Source organism: Leopardus geoffroyi, chromosome D2 (assembly GCF_018350155.1).
Source record: "Leopardus geoffroyi isolate Oge1 chromosome D2, O.geoffroyi_Oge1_pat1.0, whole genome shotgun sequence".
In the NCBI taxonomy this organism is placed as follows: Eukaryota; Metazoa; Chordata; class Mammalia; order Carnivora; family Felidae; genus Leopardus; species Leopardus geoffroyi.
The window spans coordinates 56,680,546-56,700,575 of NC_059334.1; the positions used below are offsets into that span (position 1 = coordinate 56,680,546).

General features: G+C 51.9%; 1 protein-coding gene across 1 annotated transcript in view; it reads right to left on the reverse strand.

The window, feature by feature from the left end:
• SLIT1 (slit guidance ligand 1) overlaps positions 1 to 20,030 on the reverse strand; it is a 174,302-nt gene that overhangs the window by 12,018 nt on the left and 142,254 nt on the right. Inside the window, exons 22-30 of the mRNA XM_045438409.1 lie at positions 19,945 to 20,013; positions 17,387 to 17,458; positions 14,341 to 14,412; positions 13,411 to 13,482; positions 5,683 to 5,846; positions 3,623 to 3,747; positions 3,232 to 3,329; positions 456 to 595; positions 176 to 269 (exon numbers count right to left, since the gene is read on the reverse strand). Coding sequence (XP_045294365.1) covers positions 176 to 269; positions 456 to 595; positions 3,232 to 3,329; positions 3,623 to 3,747; positions 5,683 to 5,846; positions 13,411 to 13,482; positions 14,341 to 14,412; positions 17,387 to 17,458; positions 19,945 to 20,013 — 906 coding nt within the window. The remainder of the gene's footprint in view (positions 1 to 175; positions 270 to 455; positions 596 to 3,231; positions 3,330 to 3,622; positions 3,748 to 5,682; positions 5,847 to 13,410; positions 13,483 to 14,340; positions 14,413 to 17,386; positions 17,459 to 19,944; positions 20,014 to 20,030) is intronic.

The following is a 20,030-nucleotide window of genomic DNA, read 5'->3' on the forward strand; positions in this document are numbered from 1 at the left end:
TCACGCTGTAAACCTAGGTCTGTCTGACCAAAGCTGCGGCCGCCACCACCCTGAACCCTCGTAAAGCTGAGACCAAACTCACTTGACAAAGTAAAGAAACAGAATGGGGAGACCAGAGGGGAGGGGACTTCAAGGCCCATGCCCTTGCCTGGCCCTGGAAATGGGCAACACTCACCTGGGCCCATCTGGAGTACCCACGCACTGGGCTCCGTGCTGACACGGGTTCAAATCTGGAGAACAGAAGTCCACCAGCTGCTCACAGGCCCTTCCTGGGGAAAGAATGAGGAAGAGGCAGGAGAGAAGCTGCCCCAATCTCTGCCAGGCAGCTGGCCCAGCAGAAACCTCCTATAGACACTGAGGGAGGGCCCCAGCCCTCCTGCCCACAGGAACGGGGGCTCAGGGCAGGCACACCTGCCCATCTCTCCGCACAGATGCCAAAACTCCACCACACTTACCCGCATACTGCAGGGGGCACTGGCAGGTGTAGTTGCCCACGCCATCCACACAGGTGCCCCCGTTGGCACATGTGTGCTCCACACAGTCGTCCGTATTCACCTCACAGGTCGGTCCTTCAAAGCCAGTGGGACAGGAACACCTGAGGTTGGGGGGGGTGGGCAGGTGAGGAGAGACGGACAGGTGGGCAGGGCCAGGGCAGCAGCCTTCCTGAGGCACTGTGGAAGCCTGTGTCCACCTGTGACCATCATCATCCCAGAGCTTTGGTCCCCACTCGCGGCCAGGCCCTTGCTAGACACTGGGGTTAGAGTAAACAAGACAGTCCTGCACTCTGGGGGCTCCCTCAGTCTAGCCGGGGAGACGACAAGGAGACCGGCAACCAGAGGAGAGGCCAGGATGGGGCCACACTGAGGCCGGGGAGATGAGGACAAAGAGGCAGAGGACACCTAGCCCATATGTCAGGGATGAGGCGAGAACAGGGCTGGGGGATAAACAGGAATCAGCTCATGGAGGGTCCCGGAGACCAGTGATCTTCCAGCTGGGGGAGCTCCTGCGGTTTGCCAAGAGATCTGTGGGTCAGAGATGTCTGAGAAATTGATTTCCAGATCTTCAAGTCCTGCACAAACACTTCCCTAAACAGACCTACCCAGAGCTTCAGAAAGGCACGTGCACTTCTCCCAACTGCAGTCCAAGGTGGGGACGTGCCTGGAGCCTAAAACCCTCAGGCACCAGATAAAGGGACAATTAAGAATTGACCGAGCATTAAAATAATTTTTGGGGGCACCTGGGTGGCTCAGTCGGCGTCCGACTCTTCAGCCGAGGTCATGATCTCACAGTTAGCGGGTTCATACAAAGACCCGTGTCAGGCTTTGTACTGACAGAACGGAGCCTGCTTGGGATTCCCTCTCTCTCCTCTCTGCCCCTAACCCCCCTCAAAATAAATAAACTTTAAACAAAATTTAAAAATAAAAATAATTTTTGATGACAGATCACTCTGGGGTTTTTGGTATATAATCTTGGAAGGGTTTCAAATAATTGAATGGCCTGCTACAATAAAACGTCTAATCCCAATGATTTATTTCAACAACTCTTTCTCAGCATTTATAGCTATATATGTATATTTTTATAAAGGAATATATTGGATGCCGAGTCCTCATTCTGTCATATTCACCCTGGGACACATGAATCAGAAAATTACACACAAAAAAGCTCCACCTGTTATCTGTAATAATTATCAATAAAATTTTGTAGCGGAGTTATGTTCTGATCAATTGTATATCATTGATTATTGTAATGACGACTCTGAAAAAGAAACCGTTCATCAGAAGTTTATGGTGACAAGAAATAAAAAAAAAAAAAAAAACTTTAAACTTACATTCCCATGTTGGTGGCAAAGAAGTATGGCAGCGTGCTCAATAAACAGACTCTCTAGCATCACAACAGATCACATGCGAACAAAAATGGAGGCGGGGTTGGGGAGTAAAATGGAAATACTAGTTGGAGGAGAAAGAGAGGGAAGACGTTTAAGCAGTTAAAACAGGAGCTTGTGGGTGTAATCTTTAAGTGTATCAAATTGCGGCGCTATTCAGATTCCACTGGCAAGTGATGAGAGTGAAGTAAAAAGTGAGGTCTTTCAATGTTAATATTTACAATATCCTGGAAATTAACCTCCCTTGCAATGCAAAGTTCAACTTACCACGAAAAATTCCAGCCGTCAGTCTAAGAGCGTGTGAGAGGGGATGGAATTAAGTTTCGTGGGGGCACGTGAGCAAAAAAGGTTTGAAGCCACTGTTTCGGGGCCTACTGTCATCTGTAGGGCTCCCACCCCCACCTAGCGGGAAGCGTCTGAGGGGGCTCCACTAGCTCCCCACTCTCCACAGAACCCCGCCCCTGGAGTCTATCAATGAGGAGGGGGTTGGACAGAGCCTATTGTACGGACGCCGTTTCCAAGGTGACGACCTGGGAGAGGCTGTTTAGTGTTTTATTTTTCACATCTGGTGATTTAGGTCTGCAGAGACAGGTTTGGCCATTCCTGCTAAGTAGACTCATTGTTTTCTGAAGAGGAAATTTGTTCGGCCGGCACTTTATTTTCAGTAACTAAATACTGTGTGTTCCTCTGAAAAGCTCTGGGTCCAGGAGGGCTCTGGGAAGGTGGGGGGCTCGTGGAGGGGTCCTGGGGGAAAGCAGAGTGGGTGGGGGCTTGCGTGGTGAGCTCAGAGAAGAGTCAGGAGGCCCGGCCGCCCAGGTGTGACCTGTATGACCCAGGAGACCATAGCGGGAGGCCCCGTACTTGCTAGCAGGAGGCGGGACTATCGGTAGGAGACTAGGACTTGCTCCCATCTCTGGGGGTGGGGGTTGGGTTGCTTGATACCAAGGAGCTGGCTGGGGGCCTGCCGTCAGGCAGCCCCGGCACAGCAAGTAGGTGGTTGACTTCCAATTGGAGGCCTTGGGGTTAGTGGAGATTATAGGGGTTTAAAACACCCCTAAACTGCCCCTTAGCACTGCACATGGCCTTGGCCATGGACTCCCACTGCCATCAGAAGGCCCTCTGGCACCTGGCACGAACAGGGAGGGGCCTGGAGCAGGGGCGGGCAGTGTAGCTCCGATCCCCTGCCCTACCTGCTGCTGTGAGCCTGGCAGGCCCGCATCTCTCTGGGCAGCAGGGACCTGTGATGGGTAGGCATGGAGGGGTCTCTGGCACACCCCCACCTCCTCCTCCAACACAGGGAGGCCCGGGCCATCCCACCCACCAGGTTCCAGCCTCTCCAGGCAACTCACATGAACCCAGCATCCTCGCCCTGCCGCGGGTGGCAGGTCCCGCCGTTTCCACAGGGGCTGCTGGAACAGCTGTCCAGGGACACCTCGCAGTCACGGCCCTGGGAAGGTGGGGGAGGGGGACAGTGAATGAGGAGGACCTCAGAGGGACCCAGGGATTGGTGTGAGCCGACAGAGACAGCCAGCCCGCTCAGCAGCAGGCCTCCCTGTCCCGAGAGTTACCTGTTCATTCATTCGTTCACTCATTCATTCATTCACGTGCTGGTCATTGACTAAACATTCCCTCAAGCAGCTGCCCTGGGCACTGTGGGCAAAGTGGCGAACAAGACAGCACAGCCCCCACCTGATCTTGAACAAACAGCCCTCCTCCTTCCCAGCCCCAGCCTCCACTCACCTTATAGCCGCTGGAGCAGACACACCTGTACGCCTCAAGGGCATCATTATGGCAAGTGCCCTGGTTCTGGCACGGGCTGGACAAGCAGGGATCACACTTGGCCTGGACAGCCAGCGCGGGGGGACCTGAGGCAGGGGGGAGGTATCAGGGGAGGGCAGGGCCGGACAGCCTCAGAGACAGTGCCGGAAGCTCTCTCCCCAAGGAGATTTCAGCCCTCCCTTTATTTCCTCCGCCTCTGGTTCACGCCCCCTTTCTAAGCCCACCTTCCCGGCCTCCAGACCCTCCTTTGTAAAGTGTGGTTAATAACAGCACCTGCCTCGGGGGCCATATTGGCTAAATAAGCTAATCTGAAAAGTGCTTAACAGGCAGGCGTTGGACGCCCAAGGAGCCCCCACACGGTGTCAGGGCAAAGCCGTGAGGGCATCACAATCACTATTACTGAAGCCGGCTCTCGCTCCCCAGCATGGTCACGGTGAGCAGAAGACTGAGGGCAGGTGCCTTGGCAAGGAGGGGACACAGCTCCGTGAGAGGCCATGCTTAGGAGCAAAGAGCCCATTTGTCTTTGAGATGTTTCTCTCCAAGGCTGAACAGGAAAGAACCCTCTCCTGTCACCACAGGCAAGGCCTTCCCCAGCCCCTCCAGGACCCACTGGTCCTCTTCCCTGAACTTGGAGGTGGACGAGGAGCCAGCAGCCAGGCTGCTTGGGGCACCACCTGTGAGGGGCATTAGGCCCTCACAAGAATAAATAGAACTAGCTGGTTAACTCAGGTTTCCGCTTAGGACTCCTTCTAGAAAAGGAGAAATACTGGTTCTGCTGAAGAGGTATGAGCATTAAAAGAAACAAACACTTTTCAGTGATAACTGGAAGGAAGCATGAGCAGGTTTCCCGGGCACTGATGGGGTTCTGTGTTTTGATCCCTGGTATGTTCGTTCAGTCTGTGAAAATTCAGCGAGCCATTCACTTATGATCTGTGTATCTCACTATTACGCATGTTATATTCCAATAATAAAAAAAAAAAAACTTACCAGTGTCAATCCCACCCCATTAAATAAATATTGAGCAAATGTTTCGCTCCCAACAGGCAAGCCACAGATCAGGTCCCTCTGAACCGTTACCCCTGTGACAGCCTCCTTCACGGAAGGTGGCCATTAACCTATGGCTGTCAGTTTCATTTTTTAAAAAAATTTTTTAAACACGTATTCATTTTTTAAGAGATGGAGAGAGACCAAGCACAAGAGAGAGGGGGAGACACAGATCCGAAGTAGGCTCCAGGTTCTGAGATGTCAGCACAGAGCCCGAGGGGCTCGAACTCACCAACCGTGAGACCATGACCTGAGCAAAGTCGGATGTTTAACCGACTGAGCCACCCAGGCGCCCCATGTCAGTTTCATTTTTGATGGAGGTCTGTGAGCTTGCAGAGGGCAGGGGCTGCGCCCTCCAGGCGGCCCCCAGCACACAAAGCTGGGCTTGGGGCAGCCCTCAGCCGCCTCCCTTGGCTCAGCTGGGCTCCCGGGCCGTCAGTCAATCAGTCAATCAACGTCCGAATGAGTATTTACAGATGCCCTGAGTGAGGCAGCTTCAGAGCAAAGCGTGAGAGAGTCTCCAATCACACTCAAGTCCCTGTATTTCTGCAAATGTCAGGCGAGCGGCAGCTGGGTCCAGCGGCTCGGGGTTTAAGCTAATTGCCGCGCACAATTCCTACCATAGAGAGGCCCGAGCACTCCCGCTGCTGAGAGGCTTGGAGCTTCCAGAAACGCTGCTGCTATTTTTATTTTCCTTACATAACCCCAGGGAGGGATTAAGGCCCTTACAGCCTGAGATTTTCTGCCTGGCTTTTTTTTTTGTTCGTTGTACGTCAGGACTAGAAGGCGGCCATACTAACAAGCAGCAGGTGCCTCGTTCCTGCCACCTGACCACCCCCATCCAGCGGGTCACCACAGGGACACAGGAGCTCCTGGAATGCCCTTCCAGGATTAGGCAGGTCTCATGGGCTCCCAGCAGCAGGTGGGTGCGATGCAACCCTGTACCCACCACCCCATTCTCGTGCTCCTGGCCTCACCTTGGCATTCAAACTTCTTGGCAGGCGTGGTGAGGAGCAGCTTGCCCTCCATGTCCGGGGGCCCAGCACAGCGGGCAATGCCCGGTTCCTTATAGCCCGTCTTCACCCAGCCAGACAGCCAGCGGAGGTGGCAGTCACAGTACAGAGGGTTGGCACCAATGGCCCTGAGTCAGAGAGCAGAGAGAAGCAGGCATCTATAATGGGCTCCTTCACCCACCGGGCACACTCAGCCAGGGGCTGGCAAAAATCCCAACAGCCCCCTTACATGAGCCTTTCCTGTGTAGCCAGTGCTGCTCTAAGCACTTCCTACGTGTTGGCTTCCGAGTCCTCCCACACCCCACTCTCCCCACTGCGCACATTGCACCAGTCTCAGAAAGGCTGAGGCACAAAGCGGGGAGGTGAGACTTGAACTGGTGCCGTTGGGGCCAGAGGCCATCAGTGTGTCGTCTCCAGAGAGCACGGAGGGGAAGGAGTCACCAGTTACCACCAGGATGAACCAGCTGCTTTCCCACAGCCAAGTATCCGACATCCTCACGAGCCCCACGGGGTAAGCTCTCTCCTCCACCTCAAACAGGGGGAACTGAGCCTCACGGGGGATAAGTCATTTCCCTGGGGTCACACAACGAATGAAGGGCAGGCTCTGGATCCAGGGTCTGGATCTGACTCTGAAGCCCATACTGTTATTCTTCTTTTCATTTTTAACTAAGCAAGGAGCACACGAACGCATTCTCAGTCTAAACTACTTTGACAAACTGCGCACAGAAGTCTCCACCTCACACGACGTGGTAAACATACTAAATGCCATGAAGTTTACACACCAAAATGGTTCACTTGATCTTATGTGAACATCACCTTCATTTTTTTCAGAAAGGCATGTTCCTGTTACTGACGGGAGAGCAAAATGGTGTAACTCTGACAGAGGGAACCTCGTGATATCTATCAAATCACCCATGCAGTTGCCTTTGGACCTAGCAATTCTGTTCCTGGAAGTTTATCTCACAGATACACCTCTACAGGTGCATAAAGGTGTCTGTGCGGTGGGACTGATCACAGCCTTGTTTGTAACAGCCTGAAATGAACTACACTATACCCACATCACAAAGAAAAGCTGCACCCGGTGCCTCTACCACGTCAGAAGGACCCATGGCCGTACGGCCACATGGTCACTGCGCTCAGGCGTGTGGCTTCCCGCTCCTCTCCCATAGCGACGTATCAGATTCTTCACAAATTATATCCACCTACTGCACATCGTCCCCAGGCAGCTTTTTGTCACCAAGCGACATGTCTTGGAGATCCTTCCAGATCAGCATAAATGGATCCACCTCATTTTGTCCAAGGGCTTCCTGGCATCCCAAAGTAATGGACATCTAGCTTACTGAGCAACGTCCCTGTTGCCAGGCATCCTGGTTGTTTCCAAAGGCAGCGAATACTCTTGTCCATGCTTCTTTGGGAGGTGTGAGCATTGCTCTAGAACAGGTGCCTAGAAGCAGGCTTCTACTTCTAGATTGCGGAGGATATGCATGCTGGGTGTTCACAGGCCCTCCAAAATGAGGTGGCATCAGTTCACACCCGCCTGCGGCATAAGGCCATGCCTGCTCCCTCCCATCCCCGCCTGACACCGACACCACACAGCCAACTCTGTAGGGTTTACCAACCAGCGGACAACTGCAGCATCTCACTGACTCACAGCGAGAGATTTAGAGATGGGTCAGAGACAGGGCAGGGGAGGGTAGGGGGTAGAGTTCCTCGGCCTAGCAAATAGAAAAATCAGAGCCTGGGCCGGAGGTTCATTTATATCAACGTTATTTTGAAAATATAAGGCCGTGTGATGTTAGCGAGACTGGGCTCATTTATTAAGCACCAAATAGACGCGCTGCCCTCTTCCACCTGTTTCTGGGCAGCAGACAGGACGTGGACCCCCCCGAAGTGCGTTCGGTCTGATGAAAGCAGCAGCAACCCTGAGCAGGAGTTCCCCAAAATAGCGCCGCTGACGACCGCGCAGTCTTACAAAGCGTCTGAGCGAGACCTGGACTGGAGCCGGTGCAGCTGCTCGCTGCCCGGTGACCTTGAGCAGCCCGCCTCACATCTCTGGGGCTCACTTTACGACGCGCTAAAGAGCCTGCAGCCTGGAGGAGGGCAGAAAGACAAGCACCAATAACCTAAAATGGGCACCAAGGGAATAACGCAGCGTGGAAAAGAAGGCCAGTTCAACCTCGACGTGTGTTTAATTTTTTCTGTCCTGATTTGCTGACAACATCCAGCCCGGCTCACAGGACAGCGGAGACGCCTTCCCTTTGCCACTGAACAGGGCCGGGGCCGCTCAGAGGTACAGGAAGCTGGGGTGCCTTGATTTTCTGACGCTGCAGTGTGTTAACGGCAACAACAACAAAGTCTTTTTTAAAAAGCACAGGAAGGGGCGCCTGGGTGGCGCAGTCGGTTAAGCGTCCGACTTCAGCCAGGTCACGATCTCACGGTCCGTGAGTTCGAGCCCCGCGTCAGGCTCTGGGCTGATGGCTCATGATGGCTCAGAGCCTGGAGCCTGTTTCCGATTCTGTGTCTCCCTCTCTCTCTCTCTGACCCTCCCCCGTTCATGCTCTGTCTCTCTCTGTCCCAAAAATAAATAAACGTTGAAAAAAAAAAAATTAAAAAAAAAAAAAAGCACAGGAATACCAAAAATTGTGCTCTAAAATGGTTACATGAACCAGAGTAATGTTTTTCACGTAAAAAGTGCAAGGTAATGCGATTATGTTATTCAAGAGGCAAATGTAGAATTTATTGTAAAATATGTTTTGTAATGCACCGCAGGGGTGTGGTCTGGTAATGGGCCACGAATTTAAAGTGTATTACGAATGACCTTTTTCAAGTCCTGTAGCTCATTTCGCGGCTGAGGCCACTGTGACCGTGGATGCCTTGACAGGCCAGGATTGCCACAGTTCCAGTCCCCAGAGAGCAGCCCCTCAATAAATGGCAGGAACAGTGCGCCTCAAATCCAAGTGTCCCTTTCCGATTCTTCACATAAGAGCAGAAATAAAGAATAACAGAAAGCACCAAAGTCAATATAAAGCTCTTGAAAAGTAAATTCCGGTGGGGCCAACGCATTTTCCTTGTTTCTATGGAGAGCAGACTCGGAGCCACACCTGCATTCAACCTTTCACACTTTGGTTCGCCCAGAGGCTGGGGTTTTGAGACCACTTCAGTGGTTTCACCTGGGGGCCACTTTTCCCACCGGGAGTGACTGCGAGCTCGGTGTGGAGTGGCAAGTCACAGGCCCGGCCGAGTGAGGGCCACGGTGGGGACCGCAGCCAGGCCGCTCTTCGATCCAAAAGGACTGTGGGTTCAGGCTGACACCCGGGCAAAAGTAGAAATAATCCTGTGTTGTTGATCTTTGGTGTATCTTGGAAATAGTTGAAACAGAAGATACTTGGTGTCTTCCTGCCAAGGCCCCGCTGGGCTTCCATTAACGGAACGGGGACCAAAATAGCTTTTCCTGTGCTGTTTCACAGAGCGGCCAACGGTAGAGTTTAGCACATACTGAAACTTCCACGTCTCCCTCACCTGAGCTATACCCCCTCCGCCCACCCTCCTCTCGGGCAATCTATTTGTGTGCATCACTGTCTCCCGCTGCACTGAGGCTCCCCGGGAGCAGGAACCACGACCCCCGCTGTGCCTGACACCCGTTTGCGAATGAACACCTGCCAGGACCATGCAGAATGCACAAAGCGCACTGTGAAAGCAAAGGAAATGCAAAAAGAAAAGAGTTCCCCCATCATCCCAGAAATGTAACCAGTTTAATTTTTGTGGATTTCCTTCCAGTTCTTGTGTTCACACGTGTACCTCAGTGACATCAGAGTATACAGTCTTCTTTATCCTGTGTTTTCATCAAATAGTAAACTGCGATGCCGTAATTACAATTAACTACTTGCTATTCTGTCCTATGGGCATAGTATGATCTACTTAATCATTCCATATTTACTTTTTAAAGTTATTTATTTTACGTTGAGAGAAAGAGGGCACACGTAGGTGCTCAAACAGGGGAGGGGCTGAGAGGGCTGAGAGAGAGAGAGAGAGACAGAAAGAATCCCAAGCAGGTTCTGAGTTGTCAGTGCAGAGCCTGACAGGGGGCTCAATCACATGAACTGTGAGATCATGACCAGAGCTGAAATCAAGAGTTGGACACTTAACTGTCTGAGCCACCCGGGTGCCCCACCATATTTACTTTTTCACACAGCATTCTTAGTGAATTCGGGATCTAGCTTCCCAGCACGCAGTAAATCAGAGGCAACAAAATGCCAGATTATAGAAATGACGAAAGATGTTGGAGAACCTTGGCACAAGATCTGGCACACAGTGAATATTTGTTGATGAAGAGACGGATGGATGGATGGATGGATGGATGGATGGATGGACGGACAAATGGATGAAAATTGAGCTAACTGCAAAGTAAATATAAAAGTAAACCACAGCAGAGTGAACCCAGGGCAGTGTGGATGCTTACAATCACTATGGCATATGGACCACAGTGGACCTTAGAAATAACCTCGGTACAGGCAAGAAAGAGGCCCAAAGAGAAGAATGAATTGTCTGGGAAGGAACCTAACGCCACACGTCCTGATTCCTGAAGTTCAAGGAGACTGAATATGGTGGACCTCAGCCTCCATTGCACCTGCTCACCCCGCCTCCCACATACTGCTAGTGAAGAGGAGGGGCCCGGGCAAGAGTCACAGGAGGAACAGAGGGCACTCCAGGAGCCAGGGACTCCGGATGCTAACTCTTGGGCAACCCCTGACTTGTTACAGAGCCGTGGGTGCCTCCCCCCGCTTCAGATTGCACACGGCCCTTGTGAAGCCAAGCGGAATGCAGTGAGCCTACGCCGTCCTGGTACCACTCCCTGACTCCTTGCAAGTGCTCGAGAAATCCTTATGGAACAGCTACGGCTCTCCCGTGCGGAGCAGATGGTGGACACGTGTGTGCACACGTACACGTGTCCTCAGTACCGCGCGTGCACCCACACCTGAACACAAGCACACGCACGAGTCCCAGGCTGCTGCCTAGTTCCATTTGAGACCCTGGGTATGAAGGGCAGACCTTATTCGTGACGCTGCTTCACTGGAAGCTTTCTTTCACGCAGATGCTGCCCTGTAGAGAGAGGGGCTTGGATGCGGTGAACAAACACATCTAATCTGCAATGCCGACACCCTGTTCTACAATTGCTGCTTAATGGATCTCTACCTCCTGGTTTATTTCTTCCAGATTGGATCTGGCTTTTTGGCTTGATGTCACTGTTCTCCTAAAGAAAGTCTGAATTTATAGATGCGTCTGGTTCAACAGTTGTTTGGCAGCTCTGGTTTTTTGTTTGTAGAAAACATGCTGTTTGTTCCCACCTCCCCCTTGAAAAACAAGGCCTCTAGATTTTGAGCTAGAGTCAAAATCAGAATGGACTTGGATATTGTTCAGTTTTCATCAGGAAGAAGGAAGGGTAGTCAACTGCACACTTAAGTCCCAAGTACAGGAGACACGTGAAGGGGGAATCCAAAGGCAAGAAAGGTGGACCAGATGCTTGAAGAGGCCTTGCCTGGCAAGTGGTGTTGGGGGCGTGGGCAGCTAAAGCAGGCCCTTGTCATAGCCGGGGGGGGGGGGGGGGGGGGGGTGGTGGTGGTGAGGAAAGGCGGTGCGTGGGCCCAGAGCAGGGCAGACCCTGGTGCCCGTGAAGACAAGCACAAATGTCCTCTGGAGAGAAGCGTCTCTAATTTAGGTCCTCAGATTTCCAAACATCTGCAAAATCTGAGCTCACCACCACTAACTACCAAACGCAGATGGAAACACGGCCCTGTTGACCAGGAGTCACCGAGAGCAGTGATCCACACAGCCCCGGCCTGGCCTTTGTCTTGACCCACCATCTCCAGCCAGGCTCCCTCCTGCCTCATCCCATGCAGCCAGCCTCCACATGTCACCACAGCTTTCCAGGAGTTTTCTGCGACTTAATTCTTCCACAATTCCCTTCTATTTGTAAAATAAAGTCCCAACTCTTTAGCGTGACACAAAAGGCCCTTCACAATGGAATTCAATGTTCCTTTCCAGATTCGTCTCTTCCGACCCCACACTCCTTGCCCAACCAAACCCTGTATGTCCTATGCTGGACAACACAGCATCCCTGAATATGTCATTTACTTTCTTGCCTTCTCGCCTCTGCCCATGCTGTTCCCTCCTCCTAGAAAGTCTTTCCCCATCTTCTCCAAATGGCAAAAGTGTGCAGTTCAGTAGCATCAATGAATACTCACAATGTTGTGCAACCATCACCACGATCTGGCTCTAAAACTCTTCATCACCCCAAACAGAAACTCTGTACCCACTGAACAAAAATCCCCCATTTCCCCCCTGCTCCCAGCACCTGTCAGCCACCATTTTCCTTTCTGTAGCTTTGATTTGACTTTCCTAGGCCTCGTATCGGTGGAATCACACAATGTTTGTCCTGTAACGTCTGGGTTATTTCACTTAGCATGTTTGCAAGGTTCATCCATGTTTGTCGCAGGTGACAGAGTTTCATTTCTTTTTAAGGCTGAATAAGATACCATTGTATGGGGGCGCCCGGGTGGCTCAGTTTGTTAAGTGTCTGACTCCAGCTCAGGTCATGATCTCACGGTTCATGGGTTCATGAATTTGAGCCCCGCATCAGGCTCCCTGCTGTCAGCACAGAGCCTGCTTCCGATCCTCTGTCCCCCTCTCTTCCTGCCCTTATCCTGCTCGTTCTCTCTCTTCCAAAATAAACTTTAAAATTAAAAAAAAAAAGATCCCATTGTATGTCTATATCACATTATCCACTCATCCATCAATGGACACTTGAGTCCTTTCTGATTTTTGCCTATTGCATGAATAATGCTGCTATGAACATGGGTCGTACAAGTATCTGTTTTCAGATTTATTTGTTTGTTTAGAGCATTAATGGGGGAGGGGTAGCAGGAGAGGGAGAGAGACATGGGCTCAGTCTCATGACTGTGACATCATGACCTGAGCCGAAATCAAGAGTCAGACACTTAACCGACCGAGCCACCCAGGAGCCCCACGTATCTGTTTTGAGAATCTGCTTTCAATTATTTGGGGTACACACTTAGAAGTAGAATTGCCAGGTCACAGGGTAATTCCACATTTACCCTTGCGAGGAACTGGGCATACTGCTTTTTAAAAATCCACATAGTACTGCCAGCTACATGGTTTTGGAAGCAATTCTACATCTCATTATACCACTTCTCGGGGGCAGTAAATTTCCAGAGCTTATCCCCCACCCCGTGAAGGGAGAGGCCCAAGTGTGGTGTCTTGCTTAAGAGCATGGGCTTTCGAGACAGAAGACCCCAGCCCCCACCACCTATGCAACGTTGGGCAAGCTTCTCACACTTTCTGGGCCTGTTTCCCCGTGTGTAGGATAGGAGTAATTGTGCCTATGCTGTAGGATCGCTGTGAGGACTAAATTAGCTGAGGCGGTCAATAAATGGCCATCGCCACTTTTATTACTGCGTATGAAGAACCGTTCTCAGATTCCATTGCTGTGTTGACGAAACACCGAATGTGTAAGAGTCTGAGATGGGGAGTATCTGAAGTTCACAAGCTAAACTTGTTTCAGAGCAAAAGTCACAAACTTTGACAGTTACAGAAGGGGGGGGGGGGGCGTGTTTCTTGAAATAAAGTTCTTTTTACATCCAAAGAGGCCTCGAGAATTGGGCCGGGGTTACTTACAGGTGAGACAGGGAGGTCACGTCTGTGAAGATGCCCTCTTGGAGGGTGGAGATGTCATTGCCATGCAGGGACCTGAGGAGAGAAGAGGCTGTCAGTGCCTCATCCAGGGACAGAGACTTAAGAACTGATGGAGTGTGTCATGCTTATCCTTGGGTCTCGGTCAAGGTCAATGCTAGAGGGAGCCGGTGCCCCCCTCAGAGACCCCACCCTGCCGGCCACCGGCAAGGGAGAGGGAGCGCCTCTAATCCAAGTAGATAACCCTGTGCCGCAGCCCTTCTCAGGGACTTGTTTTTGCCATCACAAATAACTCAAAGCACCATTTCCATTTACATGACAAATGGAACGCAAGGCCCTGACCCTGTGCCTTCCCTCACTCCGCCAGCAAGTCTGGGTGGGGGGCAGGTAGAGGGGGAAGGTCCTTCTTGGTAAAAAAAAAAAAAGTTACTATGGCAAGCCATAGATTGGGGATAAAGAATGTGACCGTGCCCTAGGCAGGGCTGCCGGAGGATTCATGCAGATACTTGAGAGGCCTTCATAACAGCCGTGACAGAGGACTTTGATCACAGGGCAAAAACTCCCAGTGGGAATTCTTAGGAAAGGTTCACAAATCTCTTGCCAACAATCTCCACTGGAACCGGAAACTCACATGCAAACAAGAGGCTACCTTATCTTGGATGCCCCCACCTCCCATTGCTCCCCCAAAACACAAAGTGGGGCAGACAGCAACCCCCATTTCTCAGAGTTTTCCGTTCACTCTTCAGCCTCCGTGAGGGGCTTGAATGGAAATGGACAGGCCTCCCAGCTTTGGACACTGTTGGCTCTGCTGGGGCCACAGACATGGAGACATTTCTACCCACCAGGTGGGCTTCACGGTCCTCTGTGGGGCGGGTCTCTTTAGAGGAATGAAGAATGAAGAACGGGGAGACTTACAGCAGGCGCAGGGAGCGCAGCCCCTGGAAGGCCAGCGGAGGGATGCACTGGAGGGCGTTGTAGCTGAGAATCCTGTGGGATGAGAGGGAGGGTGAGGGAGGGAGCAGGACAGGGGTGGGGGGCACCGTGTTGCTGACCAGGCCCCTGCAGGCTGGCTCAGCAGCAAAATGAGGGAGGCCTGAGCGTGGAAGAGGGTGTGGACTGAGCTCCTGGCCTAGTCAGCCCTGTGACCCGGGCCTGTCCCCTAACCCTTTTATGCCTCTCAGCTCCCTCAGCGGCAGAGCAGGGACAAAAACAATGACAACTTGATAGGGTTTTTCTGCGGGTAAGGGGAGATGGCCCAGGTGAAGCCCTCAGCGCGGTGCCCGGCTCCCAGGGAGGCCTCAGTAAGGAGACTGGGTGCACTTCCTCGTGGAGGCCACTCCAGCAAGGGCCAGAGGCAGGGTCCCCGGGAAGTGGACACCGGACCAGGACCTGCCTCACTTCCAGAGTGGACCGGCGAGGTCCAGGCCCAGCTAGTAATCTAACATTGGGAAGCTGTGGTGGTGACGAGGGCACCATGACTACCCCCGTCGTAAAGATGGGGAAACTGAGGCCCCGCAAGGTGAAAGAACTTCGCCAGGGTGGCGTAATTCAGTCGGTAAGCTGGGTTTTTAATTCAGCTTCTCAGTTTCCAGAGTCCACAGGCTAACCCACTCTCCCCAAATGCTTCCAAATAAATGAATCCACCAAGGGCAGATGGGCAGGTTGACAACAAGGGAGGCGATACTCGTGATAGCTCCAGATGTCCGTCAGCGGAGGGACAGGGACACTCGGGTGCAGCCATACAGTGGGACATCACTAGTCGCTGACAAGAAGGAAGGAACTACCCATACGTGCGGTGACATGGGGGAATTTCGGAGTAACTGTGTGGGTTGAAAGATGCCAAACAAAAAGGAGTATCGTTGCACGATCCCAAACATGCAAAACCCTAGGCGATGCGGACTCACCCACAGAGCCGAATGGTGGCGGCCCTGGGACGGGGGTGCTGGGAGGGGCCGGGCAGAAGGGTGTGAGGAGGCTTCTGGGGGTGACGGAAGGGGTCTCTGTGTTCGTTGTGGTGATGGTTCCAAGGACGTGAACATAAGTCAGGATGTATCCTTATTTGCCGCAAGCATGTACAGTTTCTTTTATGCTGACTGTACCTCACTAGGGCTATTTTCTTTTTTTTATTTTTTATTTAAAAAAGATTTTTTTTTTCAACGTTTATTTATTTTTTTGGGACAGAGAGAGACAGAGCATGAACGGGGGAGGGGCAGAGAGAGAGGGAGACACAGGATCGGAAACAGGCTCCAGGCTCTGAGCCATCAGCCCAGAGCCCGACGCGGGGCTCGAACTCACGGACCGCGAGATCGTGACCTGGCTGAAGTCGGTCGCTTAACCGACTGCGCCACCCAGGCGCCCCGGGCTATTTTCAAATAATAATGAGAGCAGGGGTGTGCTCCTGTCCCAGGAATGGGTTCTGTTTCCCCCGGCAGCTGCCGGAACCACTGAGACCGGGACTTCTCAGCCCGGCACTACCAACAATTCTTTGTTGGGGGGCTGCCCTGGGCATTTTGCGGTGCGTAGCGGTAAAATCCCTGGCCTCTGCCCACAAGGTGTCGGGGGCTTCGCCTGCCCCTGCTCTAGCTTTGACCACCGAAAATGCTTCAGACATTGCCAAACGGCCCCTGGTGGGCAGGACCTCCCTGGCTGACGGCAGCTTCACATCCAGGCTCACAAAGACTTTGAAACGGGAACCAGTTGATGAGAAGACTCTGGAGCAAGTACGTGCAGGTGGGTAACCTAGAACCAGAATTTCATGGCCTCGGGCCCACCTTCTGCTCCTGGGGGTCTGGCTGGGTCACGACCCCATCCTTTTTTGGGGGTACTGGCTCTAATGTTGGACCACAGTGGAGCCCAAGGGAAAGTTCTTAGGTTCTTGGCACATTATCTGTAAAACGAGGTGTGGAGAAGGGGAGTGAGATACCCCCGTAAGCTGCAGGCCAGTATACGGGCTGCTTGTTATTCTTTTCAACCGATTGCTTGGCATGTAATTAAAGCGATCGTTAAAACAACTCAGAATATGGGCACAAAAGTGTTCGGAAGCACCGTTCACAATAGTCCGAACCGGAAACAACCCCACTATCCATCCGTAGTGAGATGGGTAAGGAAGGTATGGCGTATTCCTACAAAGGAATACTACACAGCAGTAAAAATGACCAGACCGCGGCTTCACATGAGTGGACCTCGCAAACATAATGATACATAAAATAAGCCAGGTACAAAAAAAAAAACAAAAAAAAAAACATCCTGTATGATTCAATTTACATAAAAATAAAACTGATTTGTGTAGAAGTGCATATGTAGATGGCAGTGCTATAAAGAAAATCAAAGACATGATCATAAAAGTCAGGGGAGGGACTTCCTGGAGACGGTGGTGGGGGCGGGGGGACGAATGATCAAGAAGGGGCTGGGGGGGGCGCCTGGGTGGCGCAGTCGGTTAAGCGTCCGACTTCAGCCAGGTCACGATCTCGCGGTCCGTGAGTTCGAGCCCCGCGTCAGGCTCTGGGCTGATGGCTCAGAGCCTAGAGCCTGTTTCCGATTCTGTGTCTCCCTCTCTCTCTGCCTCTCCCCCGTTCATGCTCTGTCTCTCTCTGTCCCAAAAATAAATAAACGTTGAAAAAAAAAAATTAAAAAAAAAAAAAAAAAAAAAAAAAAAAAAAAAGAAGGGGCTGGGGGAAGGGCTTTTGGGCGTGCTGTGTTCCGTTTTGTGCCTTAGGTATTTACACATGTGCTAGCTTTATGATTATTTGTTAAATTGTACTTTATATATTTTTTTGCATTTTTCTGTATGTATGCTATATTTCACAATAAAAAAATTTGTTTTTTGTTTTTTTTTTTTCTTTTTGGCTGGCGAGGCCAGGCACACTCCCTGGTAGATGAAGAGTGACCAGTGGGGCTTGGAGAAAGTCTCGGTGACACAGCGCGCGTGCCCTCTCTCCACCTCCCCACCACTGGGACTCACAGGGTGGTCAGCTGGCTCATGTTGGTGAAGGAGGAATTGCTCAAGGAACTGATCTTGTTGTTACTCAAGTCCCTGGAAAAGACAAAAGCATCACTGCTTAGAAGAAAGAAGAACCCAATCCCGGCTCTCTGCTACAGGCTCCTCCCCCCCCGACTCTGTCCATGCCCCCCCCCCCCCCCCCGCCACCTCCCACCCCAGCCAGGTGGCTGCAGGGGCTTGGGGTGCTGGTAGAGAGGGGCACTTGGTTCACAAATAGTTACAGCCCTCTGCTCTGCTCCCTGAACTCCCACTGCGTCCTCAGGGCTACATGTTTCCATTGCCTTTCCCCACCTCACCCCTGCCCCCCACAAGGACAGACTGGCTCATGCCCCCTTCCACCGTGGAAATGCTCCCACCAAGGAACTACCAGATCTAGTGGGCTCTGTGCTTTCTCTCTAGCTAGTACTTCACACAGGCTCCTTCCGTGGCTCTCCTACTGTCCTATCAAGGGGACAATAACCACCTTTTTTCAAATGAAGCAGGGTGATCAAGTAACCCCCACCCCCCGTCACAACTGATACCCCTCTTCTCAAACCTCCTTTCAAACCCCATCCATCATCAGACACCTGTCTTCCCACACCCCCCCCCCCCCCACCTCCCTGGCCGTGCCTCCTCCATCTCTTGGTAAAGCTTCTTTCCCAGACAACCCTACCTTCTTGACCCTCTTCCTTTAGTCCACTCTGGGAGCCTCGGGAAGCTCCTGGCTTCACTCCCCACCGCGTGCAACAGTGCCCTCGCCTCTGAACTCCCCTCCAGAGACAGTCCAGCTCCAGTCTACATCTTGCACGTTTCTTACCCCCTACCCACCTAGTCCACAGCCCCAAGGACCCAGAAGCACTGCCCTAACCGACCCCCCATCCCCACCCCAGCTCCTCTCTCTCAGCCTCCTCCTTCATTTCCGCTCACTCAAGCCATCTCTTTTCCTGGCGTCTGTCTCAGACTTGTATCTCATCTCTCCCCTACAGCTTTGCCCCCTTTCTATCCATCTTCCACATGGGCAGGCACCACCTCGATCTTTCTAAGACACAAATCTGACTAGGTCACTTCTCTGCCAAACCCCACAGTGGCTCTCATTTGCCTAAAAAATGATCCCGGTCACCTGCTAGATGCTCCCGGCTCTGGCCCACCTCTCCCTCACTGCCTCCCACGTGCCTGGCATAGATTTGCTACACTTCCTGAAATTCTCTTGCCCCTGTTCCCTCTGCCTACTGGTGAGTTCTGCCTCTGCCCTGGCCCCCACACGTGCCCTGACTTCATTTCCTCTTAGTAAATGTTCCTCTAACTCATTTCATTTAAGACCGGTCTCTTGTTCTCAGGCCACACTGTAGTTCTTCTCGGAGCTCTCGGCACACCGCGTGGTCCCTGCTTCTGATCGGCAAGGACTGGCCCCACATCGGCCCTCTCTCCCTCCTTTCCTCCCAAAGGTATCCGAGCCACCAGTGTAGCTGCCTCAAATTAGACCAGAGAAAAGCCGTCTATGTCTTTGCTACTCTGTCACCAGCCACCAAATCACTGCCCTCCTCCCACCCCTCACACCATTGGAACAGTCAAAACACATCTGCTAGGTCTTTAGCAAAAACACAGATCCACTGGAGCTTCAAGATTCTGTGCTACTCAAAGTAGCCAGTCCCTGAACTGAATGTCCCACAACAAGGACCTTGTGCCAAAGTACAGTCACCTATGACGCTAAACACACAACTAAGTTTAGCGAACGCTTTTTTCATAGTGACACTTCTCAGTGATGGAAGAAAGACACTGATTTACATTCTGGTGCAAGTTTCTTATCTAATTGTGCACCCATTACAAACAGTTCTCTAGTGACCATTGGTCTATAGACCACACTTTGAGTAGTAGTACTGCTCCAAGCCAAACTAACATGGAATGTTCTCTGGACTTCTTTTTGGGAGAATCTAGCCAATAAGCACACCAAGACAATTGGAGAGAGGTGCTAATTAGGTTGGAGAGCTGAGAAGAAATGAAGTTTATTCTGAGGCTTAGTTCATATATTGTCATGGAGTGGAAAGGCTCAAAGGTGTAAATAACAGAAAAAGAGATGTTAGCCTGAAGAAAAACTTAGTCACTGATGTGTATTTGTAGCTGTCGTATTTCATGTTTGGTTTAGGGGCCAAGGATGGACTGCGTTTTCCATCAGCCTCTACTTCTGCTCTGGCCCCCTTCCTTTGCCAGGATGACCCTCATTAACAATAATTCTCAGCCCACATGGAGGCTTGGGGTGACAGGCTAGGGAGAAGTGGACAGGGTCCAACTCAAGGGAGCCAGGAACCATGCCATTCCCAAGCATGGCCACTAGGTGGCAACAAAGTTCTACGCACTGACATTCGGGGAGGGAAGGGGCAAAATAAAAACCAGATGAGCTGGAAGCCGAGTGGTAGGGAATTCCAGAAAAGCTGGAGCCAGAGGGTTAGATACCAGTGCGCCCCCCCCACCCCCCCCCCCACCCCCTGCCCCCGCCATCCTCTAAGGCAGGCTTGGGATTCTCGAGAGGTCTGAATACTCACACAAGCTGCAGATACTTGAAGGTAGACAGCTGTCCCGGAACCAGTGTGAACTGGTTCCCATCCAAGTAACTACAGGACAGAACACA